The following is a 20,447-nucleotide window of genomic DNA, read 5'->3' as shown; positions in this document are numbered from 1 at the left end:
CGCATCAATTGTTATAATAAAATTTAATGTTAATTTGCTTTCATCCTAATTTATAACTTCCCTTGTTACATATAGTTTATTTAAACTGAAAGATTTAATTGAATTTAAAAGTTACAAGACATGTGCAAACACTATCTCATTTACTAAAATGATTTAACGTCAAATTTTCTCTTTCAAAAAACTATGTAGTTCTCAATTTTAACTTTTTCAAAACTCTATAACTTCGATTTACTAGCATGACTTACAGAATTCTACAACTTTAGGATTTCTTCTAAAAAATCACGACATATAACTTACTACTATATTACTCCTTAGTTGATAATATAATTTACCCTATGACATTGTAGGATGATAATAGGTACAAATTGTCAATGGTAGGAGAAAAAATCTTAAAGAAAATTAAAATTAAAGAAGAGTTAATCAAAACAATGTGAAGAGGGAGAGAGAGAGAGCCAGAAATGAATTTATTTACATGAAATGAATTACTAGAACAGCAAGTAGACTCTTTCCGCTCAGGAGATGGAAGTAACGAACATGACAAATAATTAGATAACAGCAATTAAAACAATGAAAATTATTGAGTGAAAATTATTTCCTAATGAAAATTATCGAATTTATAAATCATAAATCTTTTAATTTTTATTTTCTACTTTTACAAACAACTGCTGCAAAAATTATTTAAAGAACGCAGTTATGATGAGATGATGTAGAATGGTTGATCTAAAAAACAAACGATAAAAGAATGAACAAAATCTGTTGAACACTAATAATAATAATAATAATGATAATAATAATGATAATAATAATAATAATCAATAATAAAAATTGAAGATAAACAACAAATCATTCAGAAACAAGTCACAAATAAAATAACCTCCACTGTAATACTTCAGTGTTCGGTATCAAAACTGAATTTCAAAAAAGAGAAAAGAAAGGATTTCATAATTGAACAATAAAAAAAGAGTTTCATAATTGAATTATATAAAAAAAAAAAAAGTTTTTTTTTTTTTTTTTTCCGGATATTTTCTATAAATTAATAATATAGATTCTATTTTTTTTCCAGATGGTCTTTCTCTAAAATTAACGTGCTTCAAAAATTCCAAAATTCCTCATCTCAAATATCCACTTTGTATTTATCATCTATCTTAACAAACTATCTCTATCAACCTCTATCACATTGTCTGTTTCCACCATTTTTTCGGAGCTACGACAACCTAATTTTTTAATTTAACAATAAGAGGCTAAAGATTACTTTTGCATAAAATGCAATACAACGCATATACAGAGATAAAGGCATATTATTCCTCATCATCACCATAAACAATTGCTTGCTCCAACATCCTATCCTCATTCATTGTTACAGCCTGAAAGTTAAAACAAAAATAAACAAGCAAAATTTTTAACCAGCTCTTTGGAGTATAATTCAAGAAATGTACTGCAGTTAAAAAGGTCTAATTTTTTTTATTCCCAAAGTCAAAGATTTATTGTCAGTTATTAGCAACGAGAAATAGCTATTTAATACAATAGCTACTATCAGGCATTATTCTCACTCAGAAGCTATGCGAACAGTACATTTCAACAAAATTCAATACTTTAAAAAAAGAAAAGAAAAAAAGTAAAAGATATTGACACATACTATGCTGGTAATATAGCTCACATACTTGTTTAGGTTACGTGCAGTTACAATTGGTTAATTAAAAAAATTTGGAAACAATGCGTCAACAGAATCCACTGCTTAGAAAAGAAAATGGAATTAAAATGTTTCAGAAGAAATATATTCAAGAAATTTTTTATAATCAAAATCCCTAGAAATTTTTGCAAGAAATACTCTTATTATAAGTGCTATAAGACGAACATCACTGTAGTAAAAGTAATATCATGCTTTAAAATGCCTTTATATATGAGATGAGATAAAAGTAAATGGTTTATGCTCCACTGAAAATTCACTCACTTCTAGGATATACTGCTGTAATATTATCTCAAAAATATGCAAAAATTTCAGAAATGAATTCAAATCCAATTAATTAGAATCGTTCACACTAGAGAAATCCTGGCTTCTTTGCAACTGAAACTAACGTATTATATATGAGACGAAGAAAATTAAAAATTTGTAGCTTTATTAGCATTAATATGTCGCGCATTTATACAGCTCTATCAAAACCATTACAATCAAAAATATATTTTTGCAGAAGAAAAGAAAATAAAATTCCTAATTACCTTCAGATCATCACTGTTTGGCATTACACTTGTGCTACCGGGCACTTTCACCTCGGATGCTAAATTTTCGACAGCACCGCTTCCTGCAGCGTTTTCATCATCATGAGTAGTCGATGTCACAGGTTCATTGCTTGAATCATCCACTTCAGTCCTCTTTTTTATCCGTTTTTCTAAAATTAAACCAACAATAATTTAAATATGATATTAATAACTATGTGTAAACTTAAAAATATAATAGATCTCAACACATAATAAAAGTGAGTAAAATGATTAGTCCTGTCAAAAGTTATATCATAAGTAATATTAACATCATATAATACTCACTAGAATTACGCTTAAATATCAAAGGAAGATCAAAATTTCAATTACTGTGAGTAATGACTAGGGCTTAATTGCTGTAGAGAGATCATTTATTGCGACAAGAATACATACGAATCGAGCATTGATGTTTCAGTATCTTTTCTTAAGATAATTTTCTTAATACAATTAAAACAACTATTTTCTTGTCCGTTTGAAATATTTTCTCTTTGCTAGATAATATGCAACAAAATTATTCCAAATTCAGTAACCTACCAGTTTTGGTTGATTCGGGTTGTGAATATTCCTCATGACTACTAGATGGTACCATAGCATTACTATCCCATTCATCGTGCCTAGAATTGTCAACACATCCATCTATCGGTTCATTATTACGCCATCGATTTTCTTGCGTAGTTTTGTAACCGTCTGAAAGGATGATAAAACTACAAGCGTTGAATCTTTTTTTTTGTCGATTATATTCTCATATAACCTAATATTTCTGCGACAGGTTTTATATTTTTATGTCATCTGAATTTTTTTATTCCTTAATAATTTTCTATATGAACCACTTTTCTTAGATTTAGCAGCAAACAAAATCACAAATCGATTTTACTCCCAAAAGTTTATTCTAAACTTTTGTTCTAAATGATAGCTCCTGTATTAAAACTTAATTTATCAATGCATATAGAAAAAAAAAAAAAAAAAAAACACAGAATGCATGTTAAGCATAATGATAAGCAAAATAAGACTACTTGATATCTTAAACTGCAAACATTTTTTATTAAATGATATTCAACACCACTGCATACTACTGGCATCAATAATTGCTGTTTTCATCAAGAATTCTACATTATAACAAAGGCAAGATATTCATGACTGAAAAAACATCACTTAGCTCATACCGGAGTTATTAGCTAACAAACTGGGTGGAAAATGTCGCGGTGGATAATGATTTCGTAGCCCTCTCCCTATCCCTGGCGAATGCATCAGTGGTAGCGGTGTTCGCAACATCTAAAATACCGTTAGAGAAAAATATTATATATAAATCTATTGATGAATTACTTAACAATAAAAAGACTGAAATATCAATAGAATAGTTAAATCATCCTGAAATGATAACAAATAAAGTAAATAGCATAACTGCGAAATAATACTACTTGTAAAGAACACACACCCCTCTAATTGGAGCTCCTCCGAAAGGCGGTCCACCACGGAAAGGAGAAAACGGTGATCTGCAAAAAAAAAGAAAAAAAAAAACAAACATAAGAATACAGATATTTGTAGTATTAATATAAACAGTAAGAAATACACAGTATTTCTGTACTAAAAAATATTTCATTTCTGAATTAAAAAAAAATATTTTGATGACTAAATATTTCGAATTACAGTGTTAGAATCATCATGAGAAAGACAATTGTAATTGGAAACCATACCTTCCAGGAAATACTGCTGGTCGATTTGTTCTCAAGTTTAGAGATCCACAAGAAGCATTATATCTGGGGGGTGGTATGTTATATCCAGAAGACATGAATGCGTTTGGTCCTAAAATTTCTGCTCTGTTTCAGTTCATAAACAAAACTTAACTCGTGTCAACTTTCCAATCCTTATGAATATCTAAGTATGAAGGAGGAAGATCTAAGTATCAAACTTTGATGAAAGATCCATTTTTTTGTAAAATCTTGAATTAGTTAATGATCAATACTGTTCTAATTTTGATTCCGGTAGAGACCATAGCACCAATTTATAAACAAAATAGAATGCATAGCTGGATAATAATATTGACAGGTAAAAAAAAAATCCTTAAAAAATAACCTGGCATGCGCATCCTTTCCATCTTCATTGCATTGGCAGCAGCCTGAAATAAAACATATATATATATATCCCATTATTCAACATAACTACGAATTACTAATGTCTTAAATCTGTCATCGTACGAGTTTAGCATGTACACTTCCCTAGAAGCCTTTGGAATCCACTTCACAATGTCCAATCCACGACACAGCAAACATCATATATATATATATTAACATTAATATAGCTTCAAAATCACTAATACTTCTTGTTCTAAAATTATTTTCAACAATTAAAATCATGTCATGATTCGCACAGATACTGCACTACGACATATACGCGCGTATTTGTCGTAGTTAATCCATTGTTGTAATAGAAAATAAAAAATGTTTTGAAAATTGTTAAAAAATGAAATGGCATTTGAATCCTCAAACTAAATCGTAATGAAATCATGCCTGTGGAGGAGTAGATGAAGCATTGGTTCCTTGGGCATCAGTTGGTGCACAGTTTTGCGGTTTCTGAGTTGGCGCAGAGCCAGCCAGCGGCACACCTCCAATTTGAGGAGGTAGACCAGGAGGAAAAATGCCAGGAATTGGCACCATTCCATGAGGTAGGAAGGGAGCAGCTCCAGGTAGTCGAGGCGGTTGACCCACTGAAAATCCACAAAGAAAATTAGCAAAAGAAAAGAAAAAAAAAGACACATCTGTTAAGAAAAAGATTAGTTAAAATGTAAACATGGTGAAATATTCGAGTCACGAGGCAAAAAATTGGAGATGAATCTTATCATATTTGTAAATAACTTATTTCTTTTTAGAATAACTGACAAGGAAACTGATATGAAGGCATATTTGGAGCTACTTGCGGTAACTGAATATTCGAAGTACTCTGAACAGAAGCTGAATCCTGTTCACGTTGCTTTCCTTTCAATCCATGTTCATCATATAAGTCTGTAATGAATTCGTCATTTTTCAACTTTATTTAAAATTAATTCAATTAAATGCATTTTAATTTAGTTGAATTAAAATAAATAGGTGAAAAAAACCTTCGAACTGTGAAAAAAAAAAAAAAAAAAAACAAATTAAATAAGTACTTACCAGCAAGATGTGCGGGCAACGATTCTACTTCAAGATGACCTCCTTCTATTAGAGATTCCAAATCACTAGGTAAAGCATAATGTGGAATCAGCGAATATCCCCGATCAGAATCCCAGTATTCTGCGTATCTTTCACCTTTTAAACCTTGTCCAATGCCCCAATTCAACTAAAAAATAAAAAGGAGTTCCAAAAAATGCAAAAGTTTAATGTAAAGATCGCTTAAAGACTTCCAATATTAAAAATTGTATAATTTTTATATTTTAAGTCTACATCTTTCTGGTTATTTTATTAATCATATCTTACCCATACATCCATTGATATTCGGAACTTACTTTGACATTTTTCTCTCCGATTTTAAAATTTTTCTGCATTCGGTCCATTACACGAAATGCTGCTTTCCTATCTTTCATTGTAACGTATGCGCATGCACGGGAATGTATAATGCTAATTCGTGCTGGCTCTCCAGCTTCAGCTACCGCCTGACGGATTTCACTTTCTGCACAGTTGGAAGGAATCCTACCCAACCATAGTGTACACGAAGCTACTGTAAAAAATATAAACCATCAGAAGTAATTAAATTTGATAAGTTTGTATAGGAATAGGATTAAACCAATTCTAACGATATGCAGTATACGGAACGAGAATACAAAAGTGTAGTGAAATATGCTCTGGAAGCTTCGGAATATGCAAAAAGGAGTTGATTATATAGTTTTCAAGTTAATTTTAAAAGATATAATTAACTGTTTGCATAAAAAGAAACTGGCAAATCATAAAATGAAAACAAAACAGAAACCATTTGGGACGACTTGGTTTTTTGGCTTCTTAGCGGAATTGCTCAATTAATAACAACTAAAGCTAACGTAATAAAGCCATAGGTCAGAGGAAAAGCACATAAGCCTTTTTAATCACACTGAAAAGTTTAACACGTCGAGTTGCAAATACTTCTACAATAACTTACTCAGCAGGTGTCCTTCTTTTGGTGGCCAGGGAAGACCCATTTTTCGACGTTGTCGCTCCAAATCTCTGTACTGTAAAAATTTGAAAGTACAAGCAGTGTTCAATGACTAAAATTTTGTTTAATTTCTGAACATTTTAATTTTTATAAAGTTATCTGATACATTTGAAAGACTACTCATTAATACAATAAAAAGAAACTATTGTGTTCTGCAATATAATGTACTGAAAACAAAAATAAAAAGTGACTCTAAATATCATAAACCAATCATGCTTTCTTTTTGATAATACCACTGTCTCAAATGATTACGAAGAAAAAATCTAATCATCATTATAGCTTTAGATAATAAAGCTTACTGCTGGATTGTTATGATCACGCTCCGATCGTTCCCTATCAAGATGTCCCCGTGATAAACCTCTTCGTCCACGACTATTACTACGACGATGTTCTCTTCTACGATCTCCAAAGCCTTGATCACGAGATCGACTACGTCGAAGGCGTTTCGCATGTGAATCGCCAAAGCCACGACTGTTCCCTCTGTCATCGTGTTCACGATCCCTTCACAATTATTATATCACAGACAGAGTAAATCGATTTCAAAAATAATTCCAAGAAAATAAAATGAAAGTATCAATTATATACCATTCTATTTTCGGCAAATATCGCACACTTCAAAAGATAAAAGATAACCTTGAACGACCTCGTCGCCGTTCCTGACCTTTATCATTCTTTTCACTAATTCTATCATTTCTGCCATGAGCTCGTCTTAATCGATCATCTCGATCACTATCAAATCTATCATCTTCTCTGCGATAGCGATCATCCTGCAGCATTTTTTTTTTTCCTTTTATAAAGAACAAAAAAGTTAAGACAGCGAAACTGCTCCAAAATCATTAAATAATATGAACTGAAAAGAAATAGTGAGATGTACATTTTTTTTTAGCTTTCAAAACTTTCTGCAAAGGATTATATTGGTGATAGTGAAACGTGGCTACTTTACATTCTTACGACTTAATATTTCCAAGAATCAAAAAAGGAAATCGTGTCAAATATAATACGACTAAAAAAAAACCTGATCAATATCATTACGATCTCGACTGCCAGCGTCCATCGTACTTGCAAGTGGCAATACGCTAGACATCGAAGTAGGGATCTGCGGAGGCATCACACCCAAAAGATTTGGTGGCGGCAAATTCGGCGCAAATCCAACTAACCCACCCGCGTTAAGCAACTGAAACAAATACGGTTGTAATTTAAAAAAAAAAAAAAAAAAAAAAAAAAATGGAAAGTTAGATACGCTAATTGAAGCAGGAATCAAAAAAGGAATATGACACTAATCATCAAAAATTTCATTTATTAATTTGATTAGTATATTATTGCTGCTAAAAATGTGAAACATAATCAGAGTTTATCAAAGCTTCCTAGTAAAGAATTTATGAAACTTTTTCCGGATTCCGTAACAATGAACGTATACATAAGAATAAACGTATACATATTCATTCTATTAAATAAATATAATACCATCCAATTTTGTTATTTTTCAGATCAAATATTATTTTTACTAAATTAAATAGTGCTTTCGGATAAGATCAAATTCCTTTGTAAATAAATAAACATAGAGTAAAGGAAAGAATGATCACACAAAAAACTTACAAACTGTTGTGCTGATCTAGGCGATAACATATTTGTTGCTGCTGGAGGTTGTAATGGTTGACCTGGCATCGGAATCGAAAGTGGCGGAACAGCAGCCGCCATATTCGTCTGTGGAGCAGTAATTGGATTTAGCGGAATTGTAATTGGAGGTGCACCTGGTTGAGTTGCCAATGCACGAGCTGAAGGCACACTTCCTTGTTGTTGTTGCTGTTGTTGTTGTTGTTGCTGCTGCTGCTGTTGTTGTTGCTGTTGTTGCTTAACAGCTTGAACCCTTGCTGCAGCTGCCTGAGACAAAGCTGAAATTCGTTCCGTGTGCATACGTTGTATTTCTTCCTTTGTATCTGGCTCTCGAAGAACTGCTTCCGCCATACTGGAACATGTAGTTGAGTAGCGAAGGAATGCATTTCAGTACATTAATTTAGGATATTTCTAATGACGTGACGTTTAAAAATATAATTGACTAATAATCCTGATTCTTGTTAGACCATTTTCACTGTTATACTCTTCCCAAATCAACAGTTACAGTGACAGATCAAATTAGTTCGAGCTAATGTCTAATGATCAGTCACTTTTCAAAGGATGACATATTCACCATTCGCTTACCTCACTCAACGAATCTATCATTCACTCATTGTACCTTCCAATCATTTCTTAAAACCAAAGTAGTAAGTTTTAGTTTTAGCAAGTTTTTTGATAAAAATAGCAAATTTTATATAGGAATCAACAAATACCCTATAATTTGCTGTTTCGTCAACTCCGTAGGTTTTCCTTCTATGTCCAACTTGCGGCTAAAATCATCATCACCGCTGTCATCTTCATCACTATAATCGAATTCTTTGGAAAGAAGATTCTGAAAAAAAAAAAAATGCATTAAAACAATGACTTGTTTAGAGAAAAAAAAAAGTTCACGGTAGTCATTTTTTACTAAATTTTCTCAATAGAGATCAATAGATTTCAGTAGAGAATAATAAATTGTATGACAATAAGCCATTTAAATTATGTTCGGAAGACACTTGAAATCCCTTGATATGATTATCAGTAATAATCAGTAAAAGCATTTACTCTACCCTAGAATCACCAATGAAAAAGAGTGCTAAGCCAATCATTAAATAACATATAAACGTTTATAAAAATAAATAAATAAAAAAAACCTTATACAAACCTTAATGTTTCCCTGTCGTTTCGAATCCAATTCCCGACGTTCAATAAGTTTATTATTTACTAATTTATTGACTTTTTGCAACAACGATGAATCGGAAGTAAACATTCCGCCAAGATCCAAACCCATTGTAGTTAGCATCGCAAGAGTTTCACGCTCGCTTACGCCCCCTTCTACAGCATCATCACTTGGTTCACGCAAAGGCAAAGGTGGAGTGCGAGATCGACTTCCCTAAAAATTTTAAAGTTGTCGGAAAACTCTTTTCAGATACTTATATACTTTCCACTTATATTTGATAATCGTTGAATTAAAAAGCAACAACTGAGTAAAAAGTTAACAGAGTCTAGAAAATTGAACTGAAAAAAAAAAGTTATCTATTTAAACTGAAACTTATCTATTCAAACAATAATTTATCTCAAATCAAAAGATTCTCTTTGCATTATTTTTGAAAATATATATATATATATTCTGCAACATACAGATAATGGAGTATGCGATTCCATTATTTTTCGCTTCTCACCACGACCAGGGATGCGACTATATATCGAGAAATCCGCTTGATCGCCCTTTACACTTTTTTCTACGACCACAACGTCTGTTTCTACAAAATATTCTTACTGATATTCATAATTTCATTTCAAATGTAACAATTTAAAACATTTATTTCTTGATATGATTTTTCTCACTTCCAGACTTGTTTTGTTGACTTTGTTGTTCCTTAGAGAACAATATTTTTTTTTTTTAAACATCATAAAAGAAGTACCAGATTTACTGAAAATTCAACCATTCACAATCAACTGTTCTGGAAATGACAGAACTGAGTTTATGGCACAACTAATTGGAGTTCTCGAAAAAATGATGACACCTATAAAGCTAAAAAAAGAAAAAGAAACCGAGTCCATGAACATCCCGGCAATACTCCAACCATGGTCGTAACTTTGCTGTATCAAATATTTCATGACTTTTCCATAAATTCAAAACTCGAACCACTTTCAACTATAAAAATTATCGTGAATATGAAACAGAATAGAATAATTTTATGAAATGTTTAATCAATTGATATTAACAAAAACTGTAACTTACAATATTACATATAAAAAAGCCTAATGACAGAGATTATAAAAAACAAGCAATTATATATAGCTGACGCCTTATCTCAGATGGAAATGACTAAAAAATTAGAATACCTTTTCATCAGCTTTACAGTTCAACAGATTTGAAAGAGTTGCTTGCATATTGATTGCAAAACGTGGACCAAAAACATCTTTATCTTTGAACTGATGACGCGATTGTCGTATTATAGAATCGATACAATACAGACCAGGTACCTTATATTCTGCTTTGCACTGAAAATAGAAACAGAGACAGGTAAATAACAAAGAAATTAAGAAATATTACTTTACCCACACATCAAACAATTCACATTTATGAAATCCACCTTACTACATCAAGAAAGTATCGTTCGAATTCCGCATTCATTTTACATCTTTTTAATATATCGAACGTTATCAAAATAACAACTGTATCTTTAAAAAATCTTTTTAAAAAAAATCTATCTTTAAAAAAACAAGTATGTGCCGTCTTTTCGTTTTCATTAAAACCACTAAATAATAAACCTTATCATCTTTATTAAAAATTTTAAATTCTATTACCTTCATTAAGAATTTTTCAACTCCGAACACAACATGTTTGTAATATTTAATAGCTTTCATTGCTGCTTTTGTGATATCCACAATCTTTTTCTTACTTATCGGTGGCCGTAATTCGTACAAAGATACCAACTGAAAGGCTATTATAAAACTGTCAGTTCAGACTTGTTACATCTTTTGCTAAGGTATATATATATATACCAATAAATTATAATTTAAGGATTTAACAATATCACCAGTTCATTTTTTGCATATAAATGATTTTAGAAAAGCATAAATTTTGGGATGCCTATACGATTCATCTTGGCATAATGCAGTATGTTTTGTCTTCGCATCGTGAAAAGTTACATCCTATGTCAGCAATATGAGCGACAAATCATTCACAGGTATCACTTATGTTGTAAATACAGATTCGTTTTGGTATCAATAGCTCTTTTAAAATACGAAATAATACCATAAAAACATTATACCTCAGCATTAAATGCTCTTACAACCTCTGTCTCCATTGTTCATCCACTCTTCTCCCAGTTTAAGTTAATAAATTTAAATATTCATTAAAACTACCACTTCCAAACCAATGTTTCTGATAGATATAATTGTTCTCCCTGAAATTATGCACTAAATTTATTTCTAAGCATTCATTTTAATGCACTGCAAACCAAATCTATAATACCATCCACAGATAAATGATGAAACTTATGACTGCTGATTAAAAATAAATTGGTCATAACACAAATTTTGGGGAAAAAATTTCAAGCAACCCTGTAGCGGAAAATTAATAAGACCTAACAAGAAGTCATAGCCACCAAAATAAGAAATAAAAAAAAAAATAAACAAATATAAATAATTCGTTGCCCTGCAATAAGTTGTACGGTGCACCATCAAACCATGAAATAAGCCTTATTTCAGACCAAACTAGGATCTGTGTGAAAATTGATCAAATCATTGTACAATAGTTTCGAATTGAAATCAAATAGATTGCTCTTTCAGGGATATTTTACATTAGTAACTACCAAAAACTTTTCATTCAGAAGCAATTTTGGAAGGGATTATTCGGCGTAATTTTGGGACGTCTAACCAAAAAGTCTTTCTTTATACATTATTTGACGTGGTCCTTACTGTGTTAGAAGCATTTAGCATAGATTTTATTTGATATAGTAGATATTTGACAGAGTATTTGGCATAGACATAGTTTGATATATTCATTTGATATAGTAACTATAGAAAAGCTTTCCTGTATTAGAAACATTTATTTACGTCTAAACAAAACTTTTTTATATACATGGTATGATTTTTGATGTTGTTTGAAACATTAGATGAGAATGATTTGAACTGAATTTAAATTAGAATGATATGAAATACACTATTTTAATATATATATCACACATTTTTGCGTAAAACAATAACAGAGTACACTAATTTGCATATATATAATATCTGTTTTTCCAGTAAGTCCATCCGTATAATATTCATACAATAATACACATAGTATTACATTATATATATATATAATGATTAACTAAATTACTGTATTAATTTCCATCGGATCACTGTACCACCAATCTGTAATATGACTGTATTACAACGACATACCGTATTTTCCAGTGGTATAATAAATTCTACCATACAAGTAATAAATATTGAATTACTGTATGTTGGCGTGTTGAATTAATGTAACAAATTAATAATGACTACTGCATGCTTAGTATGATGGATTACTGTAATAAATCAACAACTACTGTATGACCAGTACAATGGTCTACTGTAATAAATTGATAATTACTGTACATGTCTAGCATGATGGATTACCGTAATAAATTAATTATGATTACTGTATACTTAGTACGGTGAACTCATACATATAAACCATACACATATATATCACAAGTAATATGGTGTATTCAGTATTCATTACGGTATTGAGCTATTTTTAAACATTTAATAGTGTAAGTTAAGAAACTCGCTTAGAAAATGTATTATATTAAAACATCATGTTAATTCGATGTTTTCAAATGTTTTATCATATCACTTTAATCAATTACATATTGTTCATCAATAGAAGTAAATTATTAGCTGATAATATAGTTTTTATAGATACGTTCTAATAACAAGAAATTTTGGATTCAGTACTCAAATTTGTTTATTCAACTGTTTCCATGTTGTTTGTTTATTTATTTGCTTGCGTATTTGTACGTGTATGCTTACGCTTATGTGAGCTGTGCACATATATATGTATGAATGCATCAAGTGTGTATACAGATGTTTATTTCTTTCTGAATATTCATAACTCAGATATTTTTGGAACAACTTTAAAACTCAAATTTCTTAGCTAAAAATTCGAATATCATAGCCAATAAAAAATTTAAAACACATTCATAATAGATTTGCTCTTGCCTCTTAAAATGCAATTTCTGGAATGCTGCAATTATGCAAAACGGTGAGAAATAATTTTATATGCATTATATGTCAGCCTGATTTACATAATTGACGATTTTTGCGTGTATGCATGTATATGCATGCTTATGCCAAAATGAACACACGTAAAATAATACGTCAAATATGATGAACATAGATAAAACAATACGTCAAATCATAAAATGAATTATAAAGTATGGTTTAATACTTCTTTTTTGAAACAATGAGTCCATTTAAGTGGAACATTTTAATTGGTACCGCAATGGTTTTATAACAGAAATGTGAAAAGTGTTTATTTCATCTTCGGTCAATGATTATAATCTTTAATATTACCAATCGTTTCTTTTCTTCTTGTTTAACACTTTCTCTAGTTCCTCTGATGATTCATCAGGTTGTCGGGTAGTATTTGTTACCAATGGAAGTTCCCCAAAGAATTATTTCGGGGAAAAAGTGAAATGTGTAATAACATTCTTGAAAAAAGGTACATGCAAGGGATTTGTGTTACATCACAACAGACTTCGATAGCAACGAGAGAGTATTGTCTGCATCTCTATCACAAACAACTCATTGTTTAATGCATTCATTCGTCTGTTTAATATATTGGATGGTTTTGATATCCACAAGTCTGGTAGTGTGGTGATAAGGTGACAAAAGGAGTAACGCACGGGTATTTAATTACCCAATGATATTTCTCCTGGGAAGGTCTGAGATTAGGTCCCAACCGGATTTGGTTGGTTGTATCCTCTAGCAGGGGAACGATGCAAGCCGTCGTGGTGCCGTACCAGAAACTTCCCCTTGGTACCAATCGCCCTAGAAGTACAAGACGGTTTTACCTAGTGCTAGGGAGAACCTGATACGATCGTGGTGATGGTACTGAGTTTGAACCACGGTGCCGGTACTAGCTGCGCTGAGTGCGATTGTCACCCACATATATGAACTCAATTCAGACTACTCTATCGCCACACCCCTGACTTTTCGAAACTTTATCGGTTTTTGAATCACTTATCAGGTTGTCTTCTTCCTATCTACTTCAACTTGAGAATAAGGTATTTTACCTGTTTTCCTTTTTTTTAAAAAAAAGGCTGATAACGTTTTGAATCAATTCACCCTTATTTATGAATTTAGTGATCAGTTCAAATTTCATGGAATCATTGCTAGAATATTAGAAGCAAATAAAAGCTTATTTGCGCAGCACAATACATATTTCCCATCATTTTAACTCTTTATAATCTCATCCTTATTTTATTAAGCGAATAAAATATACGCGCCATCGCTTATACTTTTCTTTTCTGTAATAAATATGCTAAAGTTTTATATTCTACTCAGTTGTGCTAAATGAAAAAACTATTTTATATCGTCGATTTTCTAACACAAAATTATTTACAAACTGGTCATCGATTATTTCTTACTAAGATCATAAACACACGCACATACACACATATATAAACATATAGCAGAACAGAGAGAAAGGTATAACTTACTTACATTAGGAAAACATTTAAAATTGCATTTAAAAAAAGGTAACACACATGAAAATAATTGGCATAAAAAATGGATAAAATAATATATGACTGAAAAATATAGTAATGAGGACAATGGAATAAAAAAAAAAATTGATAATTGTGAATCTTTCCAATATACATCTTAAGTAGAAACCGCATAGTGCAATAAACTTCATGCTCTGATATAATATACTCTGATATAATATAGCTTAACAAATATATGCATATATATATAGAAAAAAAAATTAAGCAAACAGAAATCAGAAAAGAGAGAGAGAGAGAGAGATCGAACAACTTATTTCTTTAAAATACTAGTAAACAAACGCATTTATCAAATAAAAACAGCAATACAACTAAAAAAATTTGCTCAAATGCTCAAACAATGAGCATAGGAATTAAAATAAATGATAGACAAAATTAATACTGCTATTCATCGGATATTCAAAATGCAAGAATATTAAAGCAACACTAAACCGTAATATACAAAGCGAAAAATTATTACTCTATTTAAGCTGAAGTAATTTCAAATACAAACTAAAACTTTAAATTATTAGAAAACTGAATAAGAATTAAATAAGCAATAATAACTCCTCACTTCATTAAATGACCTGTTTTCAGACAATCAATAAAACGAATTTAATACAAAAATTTAATACAAAAAGACAATCAATAAAACGAATTTGATGCATTGGAGGATAATTTTTTTCTATAAAGTGCTTAATATTTAATACAGATAAAATATTTAATATACAAAATTTGACAGTTCATGGATGCAACAGTTTAAATTTCAAATTTACACGAAAAGTTGAATAATAATATTACTTTAACGAAGTGATATCAAAAAAAGAAAAAAAAAAAATTATCCTCCAGTGCATAACATACAATGACGGAATAAGTAAATGAGTAAATTTGCGGTGTATAATATTTAAATGTTAATTCATATAATAATGATATACTGCCAAATTAAAACAACAACTTACTCATCAAAATAAGTTTCAATTTTATACCATAAGTAGCACTAACTTAGAAATTATAATAAGGCTTAAAACCATAAATTAGAATGAAATATGTGAGCTATTATCCTATGTGAACTGAAAAATTATGAATAGACAACAAAAAAGATAAGTAAATACTGTATTATTTGTAAAAGGCAATATAAACAGGTCATATAAATCAGTGATGAAGAGATTAAGTATAAAAATTGTAAACATAGAAAAAAAAAAGTAAATTTTAACATTTAATTCATTTCGTTTACATTTTCTAGCACCGTCATCGCTTCCTCACCACCATCAAATGTTGATTGTACCGAAATTTTGCGTATCATATCCTGCACGTTTGTGGTAGGCACTGAAAAAAAAGATATAATGAAAGATAGTTATAGCAATTTATATTTTTATTTATAATGAAAGTTAGAGTAAGAATAAAGAAAGTATAAAAAAGAAAAAAAAAAGAAAAGTGATAAAATGGCAATAATTTATCTGCTCAAAATATGATCAAAAAGATGATTATGGTAAGGACCACTGAATAAATTATTATTGTTTTTATTTATATCATTAAATAATAACAACTGGTATGAACATTTAATAGTTCATAAAAAAATAAATATAATTTTACAGTTTCTAGTGTATATCTTTAGTTGACAGTTAATTAAACGGTTATTAATGTTCAATGAAACAATGGTAATAAAATTGTAGTTTAAGTGGTGCTAATGCAATAATATTTTCCTGTACAATAAATTTTTTCAGCCTTTTTTTTTTTTTTTTCAACATTTAAAACACACGGAAAACTAACCGAAACCACGTCCCTGTAAGAATAAAATAATTGCTTGCGCCACACCTTCCGGTTTGTCATCCAAAACAAGCCCTCCTGATCCCGAAAGCTAAAAAAGTTAATCATAAATCAACACACGAATAGTTAAAAAAAGAAGTACTGGAAAATGTATTGAAATGACAACTGCACTACATTTAAGATTACATCATATATATATATATATTTTTTTTTATTATTACAAATATATTCTTTCAAATTTCCTACAAATGATTCATTAACAGATAAATCCTATAACATTGAAAAACGCTATATAGGACAAAAATAACAATCAAAAAAAAAAAAAAAAAAACAAAAAACAAAAAATCATTGTAACATTAACCTTGAGCCATTCTGAGTCTGCCGGATTCAATCGAGCATTCAATTCTACCGAATCTTTAACAAATGCAGAGTCACCGCCTACAATTTGCAGAACAGGTACGTTTAATTTTGGACCCATAGTACCATCACGTGAAATAGATATTGGTGTTCGGCTGGAAAAAATTAAAACTTCACCAGGAGATTAGCAAAATACAAATATTAGCAAACTAAAAAACTAATATAATACAATTTTCCTTATTATCGAATATAATTTATTCTTTTCTAATATAATATATCTTCCTCTTATTTTATATTCATTAAATACATTAGATTATTTTTTAATTCTGATTTCAAATCATACTTTAGATAAGCTTCAATAAAAGCAGACAAATTCTTCGGATTTGGAAGATGCTGTAAATATGCACGATAACGACGAACAGTATCGGGAGGATTTAACGTGACGTGATTACCGAAATGATGCCACAACAAATAATCAACCGAAAAATTTGTCATCCCACGTGTGCGCAATGAACGTATATTAATCTAAAACAAGTTAGAATTAAAACTGATAATGAAATTTTACAAATTAACTGAAATTAATTGAAAAATGTTGCAAAAAAAAAAAAAAAAAAAAAGAAAGAAAAAAACAACGCAGATTTAATTTCTTGTCAAATGATACAATTGAATACATGAATAAATGGTCAATCACAACTAAAACTAATGAATATTATAAAAGTATAGTTATAAATTTAAACATTTCGTAGATTACAAATAACAAACTTGTTGATAGAACCATTCAACCCAACCTGCACTTGTTGCAACACAATTAATTAGTATTAATGCGTCCATTTTTGATTGATTTTGTAGCTAAAATATATCAAATAAATTTTATTAAAAAAAAGAACTAATAAACTCTAGGAATAGAAAAATCAATCAAATCAAAACTAATTCACAATAATGCATCTTTATGATAAATGAATAATTTATTCTTAAATATAACTTCATCAACTGGCTTCATATTCATAATAACTACTAATAAAACATGCTCAGAATGATCAAGCTTGAATGTAACTTCTAATCAACGAAAAAAACTAATACTTTAGAAGTTAGAAGTTATTATTTGAAAAATGAAAACATGAAAAAAAAAAAAAGATATTAAGTAAATATCCAAAACAAAAGTTAATAAAACTAACTGCATAGCGTAGCATGACATTAGCACCTACACCCACACCTAAACCAATAAATTCTCGAATTCTGCAAAATAACCATTTAAAAAGATTGATACAGCAAAACGTTATAAATATCCACAAGCAAACAATTTCTTCATATTAAAAAAGAATTCTACAACCAAAATAGTAAACATTATCACTTACTTGAATTGTTCCACACAATTATCAACAATCTGAACGAGACCATCCATTGTCGGATAAACATAGCTGAAAAAGTAACACTTTCAAAAAATTTCACATAAATTTAATTAAATATCAGCTTAATATTTGTAATCAATCTTATCTAGCTAGGTCAATGTTAGCTTAATTCTATAAATAATATTATTTGCGTTAAAAAAATGAATGCTATTATTTTTGATATTTCGATAAGTTAATAACATATAAAACAAATCAAGAGAAATATTTAGATGAAATCTATCAACAATAGAACAAGGGAAAATTTAATAAAGGTACGTGTATTGTAGTAGAATACTTTCTAAGTAAAACAATACAAGTTACCATCTTCAGCTAGATAGTTTGGCTACATTTAAAAAAGAACAAAAAAAAAAGAGAACCAAAAAAGAAATTAAGTAATAATACTTAAGTATGAGATGTAATTAATTAATTAGTTAATCAGAAGAAAAAACTAATTCCTATCAACGAATAAATAAGGATTAAATACATATTCGTATTTATTATAACTATCTAATCTGCTTTACTAGAAAATCTATAAACAAAAAAAAAAGTTTTTGTTTGCTAACTGATCCGGTAGTGGTGCAGCATCCATTTCTTGACCCGGAGCATTGATGTTATAGATGCAGAAATTTGATAGAAATTCCCCAGCCGTTGCATATTGAAAAAAATTTTGAAAACTTGTTTCTGCTAAAAAAAAAAAAAAAAACAATTTATTTAGTAATAATCTAAATGAATGAAATAAGAATAAAAAGAAAGAAACAAATAAATGGAAGAAAAAAAAAAATAGATTAAATCAAATATACCAAAGAAAATGTATTATAAGAATATTTATCATAAAATTTAACACCAAATTAAAACTATTCTTAATCGATCAGTAATAAACAACAATAATACCAATTTAATAACAATAAAATACTTACAATCTAGCGCCATATCATGAAATGTAACAATTGGATTTGATTGCCGATTTCCATAAATCGTTACCTTTACATTTCCATATGGTGTTGATACTTTCTCCTGGAAATAAATTGATTGGAAAATAAACAAAAATTTCATTCCTAACATTTATCTTTAAAATATCACATAAACTTTTTTTTTTTCTTTGAAATACCTATAAACATAAATATTAAAGAAAAGGGGAGAATAAGCAAATTAAAATCTTAGCCAATTTAATTACAAATTTGAATAAAAATTATATGAATAATAGAAAAGAAGTTTTATTAACATACATGTTGAAAATGATAAGTTATAATAGCTTTCGTAAAATTCAAAACTATCAGTTCCTCTCATGTTATGCATGTGTGTTTTAAAATAAAAGTTTAAAAACGAATGAAATTTGTAGCAAAACTGAAAATAAAAGATTGAAAATTGAAAGAAATAAGAAAGTGAAAAGCAAACTTCAAAATCAGGTCGATGATCCGATATTAAGGGTAATTCATCCTGAAAATATGCTCCCATTTCTGCAGCAGAGCACATGATACTTCGAACAAATAAAAAATTTTCAATTCCTGAAAATTTAGAACATCACTATCATTTATCATTTCAATTGATATCTTCGTTAACATTTATATGACAGCAATGCTAAAGCTCGTTGGAAATTATTCCGTATCATTTCAAAAAAAAAAAAAAAAAAGTAAATAAAAAGAATAAATAATAGATGAACAAAAAAAAAATTATGATTCAAGAAAAATGAAACTCTAAATATGTGTTAAAACAATTAATGTAAATTTAAAAAGAAAAGAGAATTTTTTAAATATGCAAATTTAATTTTAATTTACAAAATTTACCACTAATCTGTGCAAAAAAAAAAAAAAAAAAAAGTAAATGTAAATATATATTTCTATCCGTTTGATCATTAATAACAGTAAACAATAATTGTAATTAAAAAATAAAAATTATACCTATAAAACGATAATAAAATGAAATTTGCAACTGAAATATAAGAAATAATAGCAAACATTTTTACGGATTTAAAATGATTAAATTAATTAGTTAATCATTATACTGGCATAAGTGGAAGAGAATTAATTAATTTCACATATGTTAATTTATTATATATGGTAAATTTCTTTAATTCCATATATAAAGAGAGAGAGAGAGAGAAAGATGGGGAGACAAAGAGAGAGAGAGAGAGGGAGAGGAAGAAATGAATGTAAATGAGTGAATGCACAGAGAAAAGAAG

At 29.3% G+C, this 20,447-nt stretch overlaps 2 protein-coding genes and 1 non-coding gene across 4 annotated transcripts; 1 reads left to right on the top strand and 2 right to left on the bottom strand.

Moving 5' to 3' along the window:
• Nucleotides 1-1,298: 1,298 nt before the first annotated feature.
• Nucleotides 1,299-11,324, bottom strand: Bma-nrd-1 (Conserved hypothetical protein, putative; the record flags this gene model as incomplete). The annotated part of the gene is made up of 23 exons (XM_043080804.1): nt 1,299-1,364; nt 2,218-2,387; nt 2,791-2,943; nt 3,420-3,528; nt 3,692-3,749; nt 3,951-4,059; nt 4,330-4,372; nt 4,764-4,960; nt 5,133-5,255; nt 5,403-5,568; nt 5,735-5,946; nt 6,361-6,430; nt 6,714-6,915; nt 7,048-7,181; nt 7,430-7,588; nt 8,011-8,380; nt 8,742-8,860; nt 9,173-9,400; nt 9,649-9,770; nt 10,063-10,165; nt 10,357-10,515; nt 10,822-10,950; nt 11,289-11,324. 23 exons carry the CDS (start codon nt 11,322-11,324, stop codon nt 1,299-1,301), a joined length of 3,237 nt encoding a protein of 1,078 aa, XP_042936738.1.
• A 2,542-nt stretch (nt 11,325-13,866) lies between these two features.
• Nucleotides 13,867-14,196, top strand: Bm15626. Its single transcript, XR_006228008.1, has one exon. It is a non-coding gene; the product is annotated as an Unclassified non-coding RNA Bm15626 (non-coding RNA).
• Nucleotides 14,197-15,972: 1,776 nt separating this feature from the next.
• Bm6685 lies at nt 15,973-19,741 on the bottom strand (the record flags this gene model as incomplete). 2 transcript variants are annotated; one of them, XM_043080802.1, is made up of 10 exons in its annotated part: nt 15,973-16,082; nt 16,527-16,614; nt 16,885-17,035; nt 17,224-17,405; nt 17,643-17,729; nt 18,056-18,116; nt 18,236-18,298; nt 18,832-18,952; nt 19,186-19,282; nt 19,664-19,741. In XM_043080802.1, the coding sequence occupies 10 exons, from the start codon at nt 19,739-19,741 to the stop codon at nt 15,973-15,975; spliced, it is 1,038 nt and encodes a 345-aa protein (XP_042936736.1). The 2 variants fall into 2 exon arrangements, with proteins under 2 accessions (XP_042936736.1, XP_042936737.1); XM_043080803.1 differs by lacking the exon at nt 19,664-19,741 and having other exon boundaries at nt 19,186-19,198.
• Between the last annotated feature and the right edge of the window lie 706 nt (nt 19,742-20,447).

The sequence above is a fragment of the Brugia malayi genome (genome assembly GCF_000002995.4).
Source record: "Brugia malayi strain FR3 genome assembly, contig: Bm_v4_Chr3_scaffold_001, whole genome shotgun sequence".
Classification (NCBI taxonomy): Eukaryota; Metazoa; Nematoda; class Chromadorea; order Rhabditida; family Onchocercidae; genus Brugia; species Brugia malayi.
The sequence above is the reverse complement of the archived record's forward strand: the minus strand, read 5'-3'. Positions and strand labels throughout refer to the sequence as shown.